This window comes from Anabrus simplex, chromosome 3 (genome assembly GCF_040414725.1).
Source record: "Anabrus simplex isolate iqAnaSimp1 chromosome 3, ASM4041472v1, whole genome shotgun sequence".
NCBI lineage: Eukaryota > Metazoa > Arthropoda > Insecta > Orthoptera > Tettigoniidae > Anabrus > Anabrus simplex.
Genome location: NC_090267.1, coordinates 110,127,960 through 110,144,868, shown reverse-complemented (window position 1 = coordinate 110,144,868; position 16,909 = coordinate 110,127,960). Strand labels below are relative to the sequence as shown.

General features: G+C 41.4%; 1 protein-coding gene across 2 annotated transcripts in view; it reads right to left on the bottom strand.

The window, feature by feature from the left end:
- Lgr3 (Leucine-rich repeat-containing G protein-coupled receptor 3) overlaps positions 1–11,756 on the bottom strand; it is a 487,929-nt gene extending 476,173 nt beyond the window's left edge. For both annotated transcript variants that reach the window (XM_068227013.1, XM_068227014.1), the window contains exon 1: positions 11,629–11,756. In XM_068227013.1, coding sequence (XP_068083114.1) covers positions 11,629–11,716 — 88 coding nt within the window. In that variant the 5' untranslated portion in view covers positions 11,717–11,756. The remainder of the gene's footprint in view (positions 1–11,628) is intronic.
- Positions 11,757–16,909: the final 5,153 nt, after the last annotated feature.

Genomic DNA, 16,909 nt, shown 5'->3' with positions numbered 1-16,909 from the left:
GAAATAAAAATTATACAAGGGTCGAGTCATGTCATAGCAACTATTTTTTTCTCGCGAACAGGAGACAACATGGAAAATCTAAGATATGCATTTGGAAATATAAGGCATGTACTTATTCATAGTGCCTGAAGACGAATTCTGACTTCAGGAGATTCTCGTAGGTGAGTGACAGAACACAGGCCATTGGTAAACATTGTTTTATTATGGTGTAGACAGCAAATGAAAAAGACTACGTACAAAGGACAGGTCTCCACTGGTTACAGACCTTAGAAATAATCACCCAAGGTTTCCACTGTGCGTTGCCAGCGGTCGGGCAGGTGCTGAATACCGTTCGCTGCATGTGTATCGCTAACGTGTGACACCTCTTTCCGAAATGCTGTTACGATGTCTTCCTTGTTAGCAAACCGTTGTCCACGTAATGGCTGCTTGACTTTGGGGATTAGATCATAGTCACATGGGAGAACTGCTATGTTAATATACGCTCCTTGCTCCTGCTTGTTGACTTCCATTTTGTGACGCTCTCACTCACACACTGAACTTGGGGGCCATGCTTAGACCTACACTGTTGTTTACATACACCATCTAGTGGCATCATACGCAAGTACATACCGTACGTTTACAAATGCATATCTTAGATTTTCCGTGTTGTCTCCGGTTCGCGAGAAAAAAATAGTCGCCATGACTTATGACTCGACCTGTATATTTGTTGGTAAATGCTAAAAAAATATTTTTCTGATGTACTAGTTTCATTGTGATTCACTGTATAAGGAAGAATAACTTGCGACTTTCATATGGCAAACAGCTATTACGGACGAAGTGCACTGCCCTTATTGTCAACGTTACAAGACACCATTCGACAATGTAACAGCGCACGTTCGGTTGGAAGCTGCCTGGACTTCAGACTAAATTCTGCAGGCAGGTTCTACCACATAAGTGCACGAATTTTTATTATTGTTTTATTTTTTACTTTTTATTCTTTGGAATTTTCTTTACGTCATTCCGACACAAATAGGTCTTATGGCGACGATGGTATAGGAAAGGGCTAGGAGTGGAAAGGAAGCACCGTGGCCTTAATTAAGGTACAGCCCCAACATTTGCCCGGGGTGAAAATGGGAAACCACGAAAAATCATCCTTAGGGCTGCCGACAGTGGGGTTCAAACCCACAATCTCCCGAATACAAGTTGGTAGCTACGTGACCCACACCGCACAGCCACCTGCTCGGTGTTCAAGAGAGTGTAACTCCTCCACCGTGTTCATATTTGCGGTTGTCATTTTGAACATTCACTTCGTTAATGGAATGGCCACACAAGACCATTGCACCTCCGTCGGTAATAGCTCATTTTACCACAAATAGCTCTTTTAAGAGCTACTTGAAAACAAATAGCAGAGTACTCGAAATATTAGAACTGATCATGATATAGACTTGTCTTCTTCAACGAAACTCACATCATCATTAACATCGAGCAAGTTCGCCGTGGTCCGCCTGTGTGGTATAGTGGTTAGTGTGATTAGCAGCCACCCGCGGAGATCCGGGTACGATTCCCGGCTCTGCCACGAAATCTGAAATGTGATACGAGGGCTGGAAAAGGATCCATTCAACCTCGGGTAGTCAAGTGAATAGAGGGGGGTTCGATTCCCTCCTCAGCCATCCTGGAAGTGGTTTTCCGTGGTTTCCCACTTCTCCTCCAGGCAAATGCCGGGATGGTACCTAACTTAAGGCCACGGCCGCTTCCTTCCCTCTTCCTTGTCTACCCCTTCCAATCTCCCAATTGCCTCCCCCCCCCCCCGGTTCAGCATAGCAGGTGAGGCCACCTGGGCGAGGTACTGCTCCTCCTTCCCCTGTTGTATCCCCCGACCCAATGTTTCACGCTCCAGGACACTGTCCTTGAGGCGGTAGAGGTGGGATCCCTCGCTGAGTCCGAGGGAAAAACAGACCGTGGAGGGTAACCAGATTACGATACGATATGATACAAATGTTGGGCCTACACCTTAATTAAGGCCACGGCCGCTTACTTCCCACTACTAGCCCTTTCCTATCCCATCGTCGTCATAATGCATATCTATGTCGGTGCTACATAAAAAGAACATTAACATCGAAATGAAAATATTCGCCCTACATCTGACCCGAACCTCCAACAAACGAGCACCTGCTTCTTACTCCAGCTTCAAGTACGCTCGGCTATAGTTGTCACGGAGTAGTACTATATCAATGCGACTTATAGTTCGATCCTGGCTCAGCCCGGTGGTATTTGAAGATGCTCAAATACGTCAGCCTCGTGTAGGTAGATTTACTAGCACGTAAAAGGAACTCCTGCGAGACTAAATTCCGGCACCTCGGCATCTCGAAAACCGAAAAAGTAGTTAGTGGGACGTAAAGCATATAACATCACATATAACTCACGAGTGAATGAGAGGCTGTCTGGCCGAGGTGGTGAAGGCGTTTTCGCTTCACGGAAAAGGAAATGGGTTCGATTCCCCGTCAGAAAGTTGAACATTTTTAAAAAACGAGATTTCCAATTCCGTAGGTACACATGGCACTGAAGTTCAATCAGCCCACACTAAAAATGAATATCAGGTTAATTTGGGGGCAAAGGCGGCCGAGCGTAAAGCGTAATACCGAAGTTACGGATGGTGGAAGTCTTTACCTTCCAGCCCTCCAAGGCTTTTCATGACCTCTACGGAGATGAGCAGATGACTTTGCTTTGCTTCGATTTTTTTATCAGTTGGTGATAAAATATTATGATTAAACTTACGGGAGATAGTGGGTTAGAACGACACTGTCCGCAATCCTGAAGATGATTTTCCGTGGTTTTACATTTTCACGCCAGGCAAATGCTGGGGCTGTACTTTAATTAAGGCCACGGCCGCTTCCTGCCCACTCCTAGGCTTTTCCTATCCCATTGTCGTCATAAAACCTATCTGTATCGATGCGACGTAAAGCAAATAGCAAAACATATATTAAACATACAGTAATATATGATGGCAAATTACATGAGAGTTGTTGAAAACATTATAAACAAACTTTATTGGTATTATTAGACGAATATCGAAATATACAACAATTTTGACTGAAAGTTGTCTGCATTTGTGTATGAGCAGATACATAGGTACCATACCCCCAAAAAGCGATCATGGTCTAATAGCCTAGAAAACAAAATCTGTCTAATAAAACAAAGTCTAAACAACATTAAGAAAAAGGAAAAAGGACTTCAAAAAATTCGTTTTCTTCCTTGACATTTATATATCTGGCAATGACAAATTTGTTGCTAGTAAATTACATAAAAGTTAAGTGAATTTTCAGTGGTATCTACAAAAATACTGGGCGAGGTGCTGGTCATCCTCCCCAGTTGTATCCCCAGACCCAGAGTCTGAAGCTCCGGGACACTGCCCTTGAGGCGGTAGAGGTGGGATCCCTCGCTGAGTCCGAGGGAAAAACCGACCCTGGAGTGTAAACCGATTACGAACGATTTACAAAAATAGATCTGTGCTGTACGGAAAATACATATGGTGGAAATAAAAAAGATATAATAAATGTTTGTGGGTTACTGTAGTCACGTCCTAGTTCGTGAACCATGGGCAACGGCTGAGTGGCCTAGTAAGTAGTCCTGAGAGTCGGGATACCAGTTGCTATGGAATGGGAGTGGGCATCTCGGACATATTCTGAGTCGTGGCCCTCCTTGTGCTCAGGCGGCTAGGACTATACAATTCACCGGTGGTCCATAACCCGTTAGAGGAGAGATCCTCACTTGGACTATGTGCAAGTAGGGCAGCATCCTGCTTCATGAATTTACCGAGTTCAGAACACTTTAAGCAAGCCTCGGACCTATGGGAGTAATGGAGTCCCACTCCCATTTGACAGGCGAGGGACTCCTTGGAAACAACTTGGCGAACGAAATGGAATTCGATGGGGAGCTATCAATATTAATGGGGCTTATGGAAGAAAGAAGGTAGAACTGGTTGAGTCAGCAAAGAGGATGCATCTGGATGTGCTAGGAGTAAGTGATATTCGGGTAAGGGGAGATAATGAGGAAGAGATAGGAGATTATAAAGTGTACTTGACGGGTGTTAGAAAGGGAAGGGCAGAGTCTGGGGTAGGGCTCTTTATCAGGAATATCATTGCACGCAACATAGTTTCTGTTAGGCACGTAAATGAGCGAATGTTGTGGGTAGATTTGTCAGTTGGAGGAATTAGGACTAGAATTGTGTCCGTGTATTCACCATGTGAGGGTGGGGATGAGGATGAAGTTGACAAGTTTTATGAAGCATTGAGTGACGTCGTGGTCAGGGTCAACAGCAAGGATAGAATAGTGCTAATGGGCGATTTCAATGCGAGAGTTGGGAATAGAACTGAAGGATACGAAAGGGTGATTGGTAAATGTGGGGAAGATATGGAAGCTAATGGGAATGGGAAGCGTTTGCTGGACTTCTGTGCTAGTATGGGTTTAGCTGTTACGAATACATTCTTCAAGCATAAGGCTATTCACCGCTACACATGGGAGGCTAGGGGTACCAGATCCATAATAGACTATATCTTAACAGACTTTGAATTCAGGAAATCTGTTAGGAATGTACGAGTTTTTCGCGGATTTTTCGATGATACAGACCACTATCTGATCTATAGTGAACTAAGTAACTCTAGGCCTAGGGTAGAGAAAGTGAAATCTGTCTGCAAACGAATAAGGATAGAAAATCTCCAGGACGAGGAAATTTGACAGAAGTACATGGATATGATTAGTGAGAGGTTTCGAACAGTAGACAGTAAGCAGGTTCAGGATATAGAAAGTGAATGGGTGGCATACAGAGATGCTGTAGTAGAAACAGCAAGGGCATGCCTAGGAACAACTGTGTGTAAAGATGGGAAAAGGCGAACATCTTGGTGGAATGATGAAGTGAGAGCAGCCTGTAAACGTAAAAAGGCGGCTTATCAGAAATGGCTCCAAACAAGGGCCGAGGCAGACAGGGATTGGTACGTAGATGAAAAAAACAGAGCGAAACAAATAGTTGTTGAATCCAAAAAGAAGTCATGGGAACATTTTGGTAATAACCTGGAAAGGCTAGGTCAAGCAGCAGGGAAACCTTTCTGGACAGTAATAAAGAATCTTAGGAAGGGAGGGAAAAAGGAAATGAACAGTGTTTTGAGTAATTCAGGTGAACTCATAATAGATCCCAGGGAATCACTGGAGAGGTGGAGGGAATATTTTGAACATCTTCTCAATGTAAAAGGAAATCATCATGGTGGTGTTGCAAACAGCCAAGCTCATGGGGAAGAGGAAAATGATGTTGGTGAAATTATGCTTGAGAAAGTGGAAAGGATAGTAAATAAACTCCATTGTCATAAGGCAGCAGGAATAGATGAAATTAGACCTGAAATGGTGAAGTATAGCGGGAAGGCAGGGATGAAATGGCTTCATAGAGTAGTAAAATTAGCGTGGAGTTTTGGTAAGGTACCTTCAGATTGGACAAAAGCAGTAATTGCACCTATCTATAAACAAGGGAACAGGAAGGATTGCAACAACTATCGAGGTATCTCATTGATTAGTATACCAGGCAAAGTATTCACTGGCATCTTGGAAGGGAGGATGCGATCAGTCGTTGAGAGGAAGTTGGATGAAAACCAGTGTGGTTTTAGACCACAGAGAGGCTGTCAGGATCAGATTTTCAGTATGCGCCAGGTAATTGAAAAATGCTATGAGAGGAATAGGCAGTTGTGTTTATGTTTCGTAGATCTAGAGAAAGCGTATGACAGGGTACCGAGGGAAGAGATGTTCACCATTCTGGGGGGCTATGGAATTAAAGTCAGATTATTAAAATCAATCAAAGGCATTTATGTTGACAATTGGGCTTCAGTGAGAATTGATGGTAGAATGAGTTCTTGGTTCAGGGTACTTACAGGAGTTAGACAAGGCTGCAATCTTTCACCTTTGCTGTTCGTAGTTTACATGGATCATCTGCTGAAGGGTATAAAATGGCAGGGAGGGATTCAGTTAGGTGGAAATGTAGTAAGCAGTCTGGCCTATGCTGACGAGTTGGTCTTAATGGCAGATTGTGCCGAGAGCCTGCAGTCTAATATCTTGCAACTTGAAAATAGGTGCAATGAGTATGGTATAAAAATTAGCCTCTCGAAGACTAAATTGATGTCAGTAGGTAAGAAATTCAACAGAATTGAATGTCAGATTGATGATACAAAGCTAGAACAGGTCGATAATTTCAAGTATTTAGGTTGTGTGTTCTCAAAGGATGGTAATATAGTAAGTGAGATTGAATCAAGGTGTCGTAAAGCTAATGCAGTGAGCTCGCAGTTGCGATCAACAGTATTCTGTAAGAAGGAAGTCATCTCCCAGGCGAAACTATCTTTACATCGGTCTGTTTTCAGACCAACTTTGCTTTATGGGAGCGAAAGCTGGGTGGACTCAGGATATCTTATTCATAAGTTAGAAGTAACAGACATGAAAGTAGCAAGAATGATTGCTGGTACAAGCAGGTGGGAACAATGGCAGGAGGGAACTCGGAATGAGATAAAGGCTAATTTAGGAATGAACTTGATGGATGAAGCTGTACGCATAAACCGGCTTCGGTGGTGGGGTCATGTGAGGCGAATGGATGAGGATAGGTTACCTAGGAGAATAATGGACTCTGTTATGGAGGGTAAGAGAAGTAGAGGGAGACCAAGACGACGATGGTTAGACTCGGTTTCTAACGATTTAAGGATAAGAGGTATAGAACTAAATGAGGCCACAACACTAGTTGCAAATCGAGGATTATGGCGACGTTTAGTAAATTCTCGGAGGCTTGCAGACTGAACGCTGAAAGGCATAACAGTCTATAATGATAAGGTATGTATGTATGTAATTAATATTTAAAAGTAATTTACTCATTTTCTCAGACTTACAGCAGATTATTCTACAGGAGTGGGAAGTAAAAATGCTAATAATGTTCATCGTTTTGTCCGACTCGTTGGCTGAATGTTTCAGAGGGTGCCGGGTTCGATTCCCGGCCGGGTCGTGGATTTTAATTGCTTCTGATTAATTCTTCTGTTTCGGGGACTGTGTGTATTTTTCCGTCCCAACACTGTCCTTATTATATTCAGACAACATACCACACTGCCAACCGCCACGGAAACACGCAATAGTGATTACATCCCTCCATACAGGGTTGGCGTCAGGAAGGGCATCCGCCGTAAAACAGGGCCAAATCCACACGTGCGACGCTGTTCGCACCCGCGACCCCACAGGTGTGGGAAACAACGGCAGCAAAAGAAGAAGTTTTTATGTCCCACTTACTACTTTAACGGTCTTTCGGAGACGCTGAGTTGTCAGAATTTTTGTCCCGCAGGATTTCTTTTACGTGCCAGTAAATCTGCTAGTATTTGAGCACCTTCAACTACCACCGAACTGCGCCAGGATCAAACCTGACAAGTTGAGGTCAGAAGGCCACCGCCCCAACCGTTTGAACCACTAAGACCGGCAGTAAAATGATAAGGTGCAGATGCCTCGTTAAACACTTGTCCAGATACGTTAATTAAGAATAACGCGTGACCACCACTGAAGAGAAGTTATTACACCTGTAAAGTCGAATGGCTTTCATGACAACGAAAAAATATTTTGCACGTGAATGGACTTCAATAGAGTTGTTAGATTCTTTTAAAACAATAGAAATCTTAGTCAAAGTTGTAAACAAATACATAATAGGAATTTGTAATTAAAGTTTTCTATAATATTTCAGTCAAAGACGACAGCACACTCACACAGTTGATGACACTATTATAACCATAGTTCTTGACAAAAGTAAAATCGATTACATACATGTTACATAAATTTTATCCTCGGGTGGGAAAAATTGTAAAAACATTTTAATAATAATAATAATAATAATAATAATAATAATAATAATAATAATAATAATAATAATAATAATAATAATAATAATAATAATAATAGTCCGCCTCCGTGGTGTAGTGGTTACTGTGATTAGCTGCCACCCCCGGAGGCCCGGAATCGATTCGCGGCTCTGCCACGAAATTTGAAAAGTAGTACGAGAGCTGGAACGGGGTTGACTGAGCCTGTGGAAGTCAACTTAGTAGACGAGGTTCGATTCTCACCTCAGCCATCCTCGAAGTGGTTTTCCGTGGATTCTCCCTTCTCCTCCAGGCAAATGCCGGGATAGTACCTAACTTAAGGCCACGGCTGCTACCTTTCCTCTTCCTTGTCTGCCCCTTCCCATCTTCCCATCCACACCACAACGCCCCTGTTCAGCATAGCAGGTGAGGCCGTCTGGGCAAGGTACTAGTCCTTCTCCCCAGTTGAACCCCCGACCCAAAGTCTCACGCTCCAGGACACTACCTTTGAGGCAATAGAGGTGGGACCCCTCGCTGAGTCCGAGCAAGAACCAACCGTAGAGGGTAAACAGATTAAGAAATAATAATAATAATAATAATAATAATAATAATAATAATAATAATAACGGTTTTCTACTAATTATGTTTCCTTTGTGGGCTTCGGAGACTCAGTGGTGCCGGAATTTTGTCCCTCAGGAGTTTTTTTTACGTATCGCTAAATCTACCCCACGAGGTTCATGTATTTGAGTACCGAAAAAATGTCGGGATCGAACCTACCAGCTTGAGTTCAGAAGGCCAGCACTCTACCGACTTTGTCACTCACCCCGCGCCAAATTAACAATAACTCAGATTGTCTAATAAATCTGTACGTAAGTCCATTCTTTGCTGAAAACGAGAAAAGTCTGAAAACAATGTTCCTAAGGCCTCTTTCATTATATCAATTAAATTAAGTCCAAAAGTTCATTTAAAAAGGAAATAGGGAAGTTTAAAATGATGCAAGTCCTAATGCAGCCAGCCTCGTGGTGTAGGGGTAGCGTACCTGCCTCTTACCTGGCGGCCCAAGGTTCGATTCCCGGCCAGGTCAGGGATTTTTACCTGGACCTGAGGGCTGGTTCGAGGTCCAACCACCGTACGTGATTAGAATTGAGGAGCTATCTGACGGTGAGATAGCGGCCCCGGTCTAGAAAGCCAAGAATAACGGCCGAGAGGATTCGTCGTGCTGACCACACATTACCTGTAAACTGCAGGCCTTCGGGCTGAGCAGCGGTCGCTTGGTAGGTCAAGGCCCTTCAAGGGCTGTAGTGATACGGGGTTTTAAGTCCTAATGCATCTTGGAGCTATCAAACGTAAGTCACGCTACTACAAAATGGTTCTAAATATTTTAGGGATCTGTAAGCGTAAGCCCAAATACGTTGTTTTAGCTCTAAGCAAACAAAGAAATGTTCGGTTCAAGTCCTTGTTTCGGGACACAATACGAATATCTCGCCCTTGACAATGACATTACCGAGTTCGACAGCTGCAGTCGCTTGAGTACGGCCAGTGTCCAGTATTCGGGAGATAGTTTGTTCGAACCCCACTGTCGGCAGCTCTGAAGATTGGTTTTCTGTGGTTTCCCATTTTCGCACCAGGCAAATGTTGGGGCTGTACCTTAATTAAGGCCACGGCCGCTTCCTTCCCACTCCTAGCCCTTTCCTGTCACATCGTCGCCTTAAGACTTATCTATGTCGGTACGACGGAGAGCAACTTGTAAAAAGAAAATGGAATTATTAAATATAATGTTGAAGAGTGAGGCTCTGAAGTGCAGTGAAGATGATCTTCAGGGGTGTGGTTGCAAGAGGAAGGATGCGTCTGGGATCCTATTTAACAAAACAAACGTCATGGAAGAATGTCAGTCTGCTGACATGCGGCGAAATATTCGGAAGATGGTATATTTTCCATTGAATATTCAACTGAGAAAAAGTATGAAATTTAATAACACTTCTGCAGTGGATTCCAGAGAATTATCCTACTAAAGAGATATACCTCATAATGATAAAGTTGTCTGCCTCTGTGGTGTAGTGGTTAATGTGATTAGCTGCCAGCCCCGGAGGCCCGGGTTCGATTCTCAGCTCTTCCACGGAATTTGAAAAGTGGTACGAGGGCTGGAACGGGATCCACTCAGCCTCGGGAGGTCAACTGAGTAGAGGGGGTTCGATTTTCACCCCAGCTATCCTCGAAGTGGTTTTCTGTGGTTTCTCACTTCTCCTCCAGGCAAATGCCGATATGGTACCTAACTTAAGGCCACGGCTGCTTCCTTCCCTCTTCCTTGTCTGTCCCTTTCAATCCTCCCATCCCCCAAGAAGGCCCCTCTTCGGCACAGCAAGTGAGGACGCCTAGGCGAGGTACTGGTCGTCCTCCCAAGTTGTATCCCCGCCCCAAGATCTCATGTTCCAGGATACTGCCCTTAAGGCAGTATAGATGGGATCCTTCGCTGAGTCCGAGGGAAAAGCCAACCCTGGAGGGCAAACTGACTAAGAAAGAAAGAAAGAAAGAAAGAAAGAAAGAAAGAAAGAAAGAAAGAAAGAAGATAAAGTTTTAGCTGATGTTTGAGGAGTCTTGTTCATCATAATGAAAATGAAAATCTACAGCCTGTTTCCATTTTCCACCGGATCATGAATGTAATGAATGAAGCCCCATCTAGTGGCAAGGATGGGGACTCTTTTGGCTACCGAAACCTGTCGCACTTTTCTGGGGCAATGATTAATGTTTGACAAGACAGATGGAATGATATGATATTGGAGAGAGTTGCTGGAATGGAAAGAAGGCTGGGAAAATAGGATTAACCGGAGAAAAACCTGTCCCTCCTCCGCTTTGTCTAGCACAAATCTACATGGAGTGAACGGGACTTCAACCACGGAACCCAGCGGGGAGAGCCAGGCACGCTGCCATCTGAGCCACGGAGGCACCTGTTTATCACACCGTTCAACATTATTATTAGTGCTTGGTTGTGATTATTCCATATTGTGTTTATTTAATATTTTCATATTGATTTAACACTATAAGTCCGGAGTATCGAATTATACTTAGAGCCATATAAACGTAAGTCCACTGTCATTTTGTGTTTATGGCAATAAAATAATAATTAACCATTTTAAATGTAAATTATATTAATGAATGTGTTCAGTGATAAAAATTACACAAAATATATCAACAGAACAATGATGAACATTTATTGCCTAAGTCACAATGCAGCAAAAATGCTCTACAACTGACGTTTTTCCTCTCCTGTAAAATTACTAATGTGATTTACGTTGGTTTAGTTCTCGGTACAGAAATAATGGAACGACTTATGATTTGGATTTTATAAGATAAAGCATGCATAGCCTTGTTATAATTATATGTGCAAAACAACTTATCAGTATTTGAGAGACCAACAGTCTGTAAAATATTTTTCAAGTCGATTTTTTTGTAGAAATCTCTATTGATTTGGTCAAAAATGTAGGCAAATATTCCTTCCCTTGATTAATGATTCTATGTTAATAATGCTGAAACTTTATGAAAATATTACTGGCCACGAATAGCCACCAACATGTTTAATTCTAGTGTCACTATATTTTATATAAAAATAATCACCAATGTCAATGATACATCGTATTTGCTTTCTGCTGTTATTAACAGAAGTTTTTCCCCCCATTTATTTGTTTTAAGAATACAAATATTTCCATAATTATATCACTCAGTTAGTCTGTTCCATTTAACATTGTCTGTTCTCTCGCTGAAATGGTAACAATGCTACAGAAATAGGACAACTCACCATGTCGGAGAATGAAGAAAAGCGCTGTTATTAGGACAGCCCCTGTAACGACAGCAAGCCCGCACACCACACTACGTTTGCACTGCATACCGCCTCAACCACAGCCCCTTGCACGCTGCAGTGTTACCGCGATACTGAGAGCTCGTCAACTTCATTTACAGCTGGCCGTGCATGCGCCCATACTTGTCAACCAACTAGGCGTCGTATAAGTAGCAAAAGCAAGTGGTGGGGGGTCACTGACAAGCAATAACGAGATGTTCGCATATGTCCAAACAATTACTTTATAATCTGAAACATATCGAGCGGTGCACCATGCTGTACTACGTAATAATAATAATAATAATAATAATAATAATAATAATAATAATAATAATAATAATAATAATAATAATAATAATAAATATAATGTTGGACGAAGGGGCTCAGACGCCAGAGTCCTCCAGGCTGGCGGGTTCGATCCCGGCTTAGCACTGTAGTATGTGAAGCTGCTCAAATTCGACAGCCATGAGTCGGTAGATTTTCCGGCATGTAAAAGAACTCCTGCGGGACAAAATTTCGGCGCCCCGTCATCAACGAAAAGAGTCAAAGTAGTTAGTATCGTAATAATAATAATAATAATAATTATAATAATAATAATAATAATAATAATAATAATAACTGACTCACTGGCTGAATGGTCAGTGTTATAGACTCCGGATTCCGGGTTTCCCATGTTGCTTTCCAACGAGTCATGAGAATTTAACCATGTGGGTTAATTCTTGTCACTCAGGGGATGGAAGTTTTGAGTTCCTAAGATTCCTCCGACTCCTACACTATAAAATACACATTACACTTCCCTGCACTAGAATGATACACAGTTCAATTCTGACGTCACTGACCTTCAATGGGAAGTCTGTATTAAGCGGTGGACCATGCTGTAATAACCAGTTTAATTTATAATAATAATATTAATAATAATATTCTTCTTCTACCGCTTTTCTCACATCTGTAGAGTCGCGGGTTTGAACTGTGTCGAACATATGGAGCTGCGCTGTTTTACAGGCGGATACCCTTCCTGACACCAACCCTATGCGGAATTATTATTATTATTATTAGCATTAGTTATAGTATTAGTATTATTAGTATTAGTATTCGCTTAGGCCTCATAAATCGTTGGAAAACGACATCGAAAACCCGGAATCCGAAGTGTATTATTATTATTATTATTATTATTATTATTACTAAAAGGTTAGATGCCAAAGAAGTCTGAATCCCGGGCGAAAAATCCAGTGACCCCCCCCCCCATGCAAGGCTTATGGCAAACTAAAGAGAGGCGCGAATAGCTAGTTGACGGGAGGGACAGGCTGTATTACACCACTCAAGGAAAAAGCAAGGAGTTACGAGGGAGGAGACAACAGCTTCGTTGTCCCATCCTCTGTCCTGTAAGGCTAGGTCGTCAGATGATCTCTGTACTTGTGCTAGTGAGACACGTGATTTACTTGACGCGTGCAGTGATTATGACTATAAAATGCACAGTAACCGTTATCCATCCATCATGTTTAAGTAAATTACTGAGCAACGAGTGTTTATTGTTGAAACGTATATTTTAAGGAAGGTGCGTGTGGTAGGCGTATGCGGAAGTATTGCAAACGATTTCCATACAGTTCTTTATTATCAAAACTGTATGTTCGCGCTTTGTTTGAAAAGTGACAGGAATTGGATCTGTCTTAAACAGAAAAAGTAATTATTGAAAAAATAGTTGTAAATGACGAAAAATGTAAAGCTATGCGAGCCAGTCTTCAGAATTTCCTTCGAAGATGTCAGGTGTTCATAAACGAGAGTGTAAATCATTTTCAGCAGCTGATATTATACCACATGGGCAACATAAATCTGACCCGGAAAATATTTACAGTAGAATTGACGCGGTATTGCCCCTTGTTGATGAACATCACAAAAGATGCTGGAAATGGCCTCATCTGAAAAAATGGAAAACTGAGAATCGAAAAATCCTGACTCCACTACACTCAGAAACCACCGCCAAAACTCAACACGCGAAGGTTCGTCTGGACGCTTGAACGCACGCTCAACAGTAAAATTGTAAGGATACGGATGCAGGTCCTTTTGATAATGTTTCGACACGAGGACATTTTAATTTCCACTTGCACAGATTAACGGCGTTGAGATTTCACCGGACTTCGTTCTAGGCTTTCCTTCACTCGAACAATGTTTTCTGCCGTTCTAACTCTTTTCGCATAGTTACGGGTTTGTAATTATTACTGTAGCATATAATACTTATTTTGCCCATGTGGTATAACATCAGCTGCTGAAAATGTATAGCACTTGCATAATATACTCTGCCACTGTTACCTGGGGCGTAACGTTAGGGCCTGAAATTCAGGCGGGCCCAGGCCTTTAAGGGGCCCCGCAGACTCCTCTAGCCTAATGACACTCTGCACGGAAATGATCAGGGTGGTTTTGTAGATTCAGTTGAAATAGTTGTTTCATTTTTACAATTTGTACGTAGAGGAATTATCACTTGCTTGTACCTAGCAGCAGTTTATTGTACAGAGTGTAACACAGCAGAGCTGTAAACAATGCTTGCCCTTGCCGTCTGTCGCGAAACCGCGACACGCTCCTCACTACTAACTAAAGTCCTGCGCCAAATTATTGAAAGAAATGAAAATATTGATACAAAAATATAATACTTTAGTGATAAAATAATATTTCATTGATGTGTAGTGTACCCGATATCAAATTGTGCACATATTTTGCTGAACATTTAAAATTTGACAAACATTTATTCGACAACGATGTATAATTTCAGTAAGAAGTTGGAGTAGTAGCATTCAGTCAACTCGGTTTCTACTGAGCTCTCTCTGCACGAAGTTAATAATAGACTAGGCCAGGGATGGCTACCCTTTACTGACTAGAGTGACAGTTCAAGTTTGTTTACTACTTTTAAAGCCTAGTGTGTCATCAGTTATTTTCCTTTAAAATCATCATTAGAAACCTTATTTGACTTCATTTAGGTATTAGATTGCATTTCACATAAATCCATTCTACTGAATACTGAATGATTTTATTCTGCAAATATCACTGAAATTTACATTTAAAAACAGGTAAATTAAGAATAAGGTATATTTTTACTTTAACCTTGAAATCTTACTGTAATAACAATAAAATAATAATAATTAATAACCATTGCAATACGATTAAAGTAATCAAAAATGAATAAAATAAAAATACTTAATCGACCCACGTTGGGTGCCAAATATAATATTGTCTAAATAACAATAATAATAATTCATAACAATAAGAATATGATTAAAATAATCAAATATGAATGAAATAAATTAAAATAAAATATATTAATAAAAATAATCGAAATGTCCGTAGTATGAGCGCCATAGTTCTCCAGAATGGATCCCCCGAATTTTGAAAGAGCATGATAATTCTCTCTCTTCCAGTGTGCGCACATAAAGCTACGTACTGGTACATCTGCTTCAGGCCTTACCTAACCTTCTGAAAACGACTAAATAGGTAGGAACTGCACCTAGGTTAATCAATAACTCCACTGATTCTAAAACAATTAACTATATTCTGAACAATATCTGTGCATGAGCACAGTATCAACACACCAAGATATACATAAAATTCATTCACAAAATACCGCTGAAAGACCCCGTGTTGACAACAACAACAACGAAACAGTGGGAAATCAAAAGCGAGGACCAAGCTACGATTCGCACTTAGTCCGTTGAAAGTTCATTACAAAGCATATGTATGTGGATGAATACCCTTCACTATCTCTATGTATCAACCCAACTTGCATATTCTCATTATTGGCACTTGTTATATCACGCAGATAGTGTACCTTTATAATACTGTTTTCACTGACTCTAACACTTGGTTTAAAGATACGTTCACTTGAAACTCAGATCACTAAACTATTCCATTAACGTACTTTCGATGTAGTCATGAATATCGTCTACTGAATAACTGCCTGACGGTAGCGTTAGCATACACTCATCGTAATAGAACTTATTTGCGCCATCACGCACATTAAGCAACACACTCTTGTCGTTCTAAAACATAAATTCTGAAACGTCTCAGATACAGTACCCCATAGCTTTCACCAACACAAGCCGCCACAAGTGATACAATACCAAGTGCCTAAGCACCCCACAGGTGTAGGTTACTACCACTTCCCACTCCACAAACATTATAAGACCACGATCCACCAAAGTTACATCCCCTCTTCCTACCGAAGTTTGAAGTCCAGTCCTCTCCGCCGTTTGAATTCAAGTCTGCTCCACCAAAGTTTGAAGTCGAGTACTCTCCACCGAAGTTTGAAGTCAAGTTTTAAATAGACCTTAGCTTCCCCCTTCCTGGCCAGCTAATCACGAGTAGAAGATCTTCTTGTCGTATCAAGACCACGCCCTGAACCTTTTCCGGATCCCAACATCAACGGACTCGCGGTTGTCCCACATGACCATACAAAGTTTCCGAGTTGTAATTAGCACTGTTTTCCAATCCGTTTGTACAAAACAAATTACTCATACCACATATGGAGACCTTCCAACTCAAAATATTAAGAACAAAACATACAACTGAAATAATAATAATAAATCGAATAATGGCATTGATAATATCTCTTACTTCTGAATATAGTGCGAGGGTGTGATATATGTACTATCACAACCTAGTAAAATTTGTAAAAGTATGGCCATAGAATTAATTGAGATATACTTCGTTTTTAAAGCGCAACTTTAAAATATGCTATGCTGCTAAAATTCCGACTTATTTATTACATGATAAAACATTAAAAACCGGAAGAGTTGGCCGTGCGGTTGGGGCGCGCAGCTGTGAGCTCGCATCCGGGAGATAGTTGGTTCGAACCCTACTGTCGGATGCCCTGAAGATGGTTTTCCGTGGTTTCCCATTTTAACACCAGGCAAATGCTGGAGCTGTACCTTAATTAAGGCCACGGCCACTTCCTTCCCATTCCTAGGCCTTTCCTCTCCCATCGTCGCCATAAGACCTATCTGTGTCGGTGTGACGTAAAGCAAAATAGTAAAAAAACATTAAAATATGTTATTATGTTGTCTGACGTGCCAAGGAAGTAGTGTTCGCGTATCATCTAGTGGCACGCGTACCATAGGTTCGCCATCCCTGGACTATCAGTTGTGGGGTTTGATATTTTCAAAATTTATTTCAACAGTTTTTTTGTTTAATTTTGTTATTATTTTTTGTAATCAAATTAATTATTATAACCGATTCATCGGTATCGGTTACAGAGTAT